This window comes from Apaloderma vittatum, unplaced genomic scaffold (genome assembly GCF_000703405.1).
Source record: "Apaloderma vittatum isolate BGI_N311 unplaced genomic scaffold, ASM70340v1 scaffold35434, whole genome shotgun sequence".
Taxonomy (NCBI): Eukaryota; Metazoa; Chordata; class Aves; order Trogoniformes; family Trogonidae; genus Apaloderma; species Apaloderma vittatum.
The window spans coordinates 379-3,544 of record NW_009712710.1 but is presented as its reverse complement, the minus strand read 5'-3'; the positions used below and the strand labels follow the sequence as shown (position 1 = coordinate 3,544).

At 54.2% G+C, this 3,166-nt stretch overlaps 1 protein-coding gene across 1 annotated transcript in view; it reads right to left on the bottom strand.

Annotated features, from left to right (window-relative positions):
* TMEM8B (transmembrane protein 8B) overlaps positions 1 to 2,313 on the bottom strand; it is a 6,320-nt gene extending 4,007 nt beyond the window's left edge. Inside the window, exons 1-4 of the mRNA XM_009868097.1 lie at positions 2,151 to 2,313; positions 1,706 to 1,895; positions 399 to 606; positions 125 to 235 (exon numbers count right to left, since the gene is read on the bottom strand). Coding sequence (XP_009866399.1) covers positions 125 to 235; positions 399 to 606; positions 1,706 to 1,895; positions 2,151 to 2,313 — 672 coding nt within the window. The remainder of the gene's footprint in view (positions 1 to 124; positions 236 to 398; positions 607 to 1,705; positions 1,896 to 2,150) is intronic.
* Positions 2,314 to 3,166: the final 853 nt, after the last annotated feature.

Below are 3,166 nucleotides of genomic sequence, written 5' to 3'. Positions count from 1 at the left end.
TGGTGTCAGGTCCTGCCCTTCAGCATGGACCAACGGGGCTGGGGAAGCAAGTCCAGAGGGATGGGGTACCCTCAGCTCCCCACCTTGGGGATGACCCCTCCTTAGGAGGTTCCCTCATACTTACTTGTAGAGGCAGGGGGGGGGGTGGGGGGGGCCGGTACAGCACGGCAATGTTCACCAGGCGCTGCACGATGAGTTGTGGCTGGAAGAGATACTGGCACTCCTCGTAGAGCCCCTGCACCGGTGCAGGACAATCAACATGAGGCAGGGGACACAGGACAGCATCCCCAGGCTGGTCACCTGCCTCGGGCACTGCCAGCCCAGAGCAGTCAGACCTCAGCAGAGCCCTGTAGTGAGACCTGCTGCTCTACAGTTTCCCCCCAACCCAAGCCCTTCACCTTGACAGAGATCTTGCCCTCATCTTTGGGAAGGTGGGCAGCCAGGAACCAGTCCCCAGGCAGGGGGCTGGTGACGTTGAACACCCCTGTGGTGCGGTTGGGCAGGGTCCAGGTAAGGGTCAGTGCGAAGGAGCCGGGGACAGCCGTGTCCCTGGGGAAGTGCGTGTGCAGCGGGTTAATGACGGAGGGAGCCCCTGAGCGAAAATACCTGCAGGAGACACGGCAGTTAGTAGGGTACAGGCTGGGCATCAGGGAGGGGTCAGCATGTCCTACACATTGGGGTCTGTGCTCTGTGCTAAAAGGCATTATGGGAAGCCATCTCTAAGCTGGGACCTCACTGGAGACCATCAGCTTTGCTAGGTGGGTGTTCAAGAAAAACTGTTCACATACAAAATGCACAAAAGAGCGTAGCCTGCAACAGTCCTGGGAAGATGAATCACAAGGAGTGAGTGTGCATGTGTGTGTGTGTGCATGTACATGAATATATGCATGCTGAGGGGAAATAACGGAAGATCGGCAAAGAGGATTGTAAAGATGCTCAAGCGACTTGCAGATGGGGTGCTGGAGAACATATATGTCATTGTGATTGTTTTCTGTCCTTGTGTTTTAGACCAGTAGAATATCTGTTCTCAGATAACGCAGGTCTGTGATAGACTCAGAGTCACCTTATTGAACATGCTCGAGATTCCCGTCCTGCTGCGGGAGAGATCAAAGCACAATGGAAAGTTACACCTGCAAAAATGCCTGATACACAAGTTGAAGCAACAGGTTCAAAAACTTTTTTTGCTTTTCAGCAAAAACTGAGCTTTGCTGGTGCCTGCATTCTCACTCATGTGCCTCCACTCCGGTGCTGCTGTGCAGATCTCCTGGCATTCACGAGGTAACAAAAATAAGTTATTCTTTGCACCCCATTCATTGCTTTGTGGTTGTTTCTGTGTCCCACCTGTGTCAGTTCATACATCACCATGTTCCAGTATTTAAAGGGTGGCTGCAAAGAAGATGGAGACTCCCTTTTTACAAGGAGTCACTTGAAAAGATGAGGGGTAATAGGTACAAGTTACTTCTGGGGAGGTTCTGACAGGACACAAAAGGAAAATCTTTCACAATAAGAACAATCAGTCACAGGAATAATCTCCCAGGTCCCTTCCAACCTGGTCTTCTATGGTTCTGTGATTCTGCTTACACGGGCATGTGCAAGCTAGAAGCAGACAAGAGCAGGAGGGCTCCAGGGCAAGTTCAGGCAGGAGACAGCAGAGGCAGGTGGAGCCAGGTAGGAAGGGAACAGGCAGGGCAGGCTGCTTACTCACACAGTGATGCTACGGTCTGGGCATTGATCCCCAAAAGTGCCACCCTGCTCCTTGAAGGTGATGAGGTTCCAGACGGCAATGACGGTGTCCTCAGGGATGTGGAAGTGGAAGAGCTCAATGCTGGCAAAGGAGCGGAAGGGGCTGAGCTTGCGTGGTGTGCGGGTGAAGTAGTCAGTCACAAAGAGCCCATCTGCAGAAGAGACGCAACAGACTCTCAGGGGGATGGAAGATGGAGGGGGAGGTGGGGTGTAGCATCCCTCCTGGGACAGATCCACACATCCAGGCTCTGAACATGTCCCAAAGCCAGCAGCCTGGAGGCAGGAGGCACTGGGGCTGTGCCGTTTCAGTGAGTCTCTAGGGCTGGTGTCAGCCCAGCTGCATCTCCCAGCCCTGGCACAGTCTGCGTCTTGCCTTGTTCAGCACTGCCTCGAGCGCAGTTCCGCACACTGTGAGCACTCATCCTCCAGCGCCTTCAAAGCCGTCAGCCCTGTCTGCTCAGGCTCTATGCAGGTGCAGTCCACCTCTTTCAACTCAGCCTCCTCTTCAATGAGGACCTGCTGCCTGCATTTTACATGTAATGAAGGGATATACCTCACAGCTCCAGCCATGCCTCAACAGGCCAGCTCCCATGGGGACATAGATTCCACCCACCTCTGCCTGCCAAGGAAGCTCCGCACAGAGCCCATCATAAACAACAGAGTCCTGCCCTAGAGCCATGAGAAGAAGGAGCAGGCAGTGCACTTCCCTCACAGCCCCGCAGCTCTCCTGTGGTTTGCGGAGGAGGAATGGCACACATATGTGTGCACATATGCACGTGTGGGCGTTGTCTGCGGGCACAGCAAACCGGAGGCATGCACACCTACATGCATGGATGTACATGGCTGTGCACAGCCCTGTCGCAGCAAGACACTTCTTGCAAGCCCAGAGCAGGCACTGAAGCCACCTCCACCTGAAAAACTGTCCGACAGTTTGATTTCCAGGGATTTCCAGAAGCCCCAGTGGCTGAGGGGCAGCCACTTGCTCAGCACAGTAGAGACAAAGGAGACCTGGTCTCCAGTCAACAGCTGTAGCTTCACTCCACCATTGTCACAAATCCCCAGAGACAGACTGGGAGACCCATCTGCCATTCCCCAGAGACGCACCAAGGATAAGATGAAACTCCATATAAGCTGCCAGGAGGAAAATTCCAGCACAGGAGCTGAAAGCAGGGCTGTGGCCAGGACTCGTCCAGTGGCAAGTGGAATAAACTGAGAAGAAGGGCTGGGATTGCGCACATGTGCTTGTGTGCACGTGCGTTTCGTTGCATGTGTGCAGCACCAGCCGGCTGTACGCTGACATGCATCTGCTCCCTTGCCTGGAACAAAGGCAGCTCCCTCTTCCCTTCTCTTCCAGCTGACACAAGGCACGCATGAAATACCTGTCTCAGTGCAAGGGCACCCAATCCCAATTTCCACCCAACCC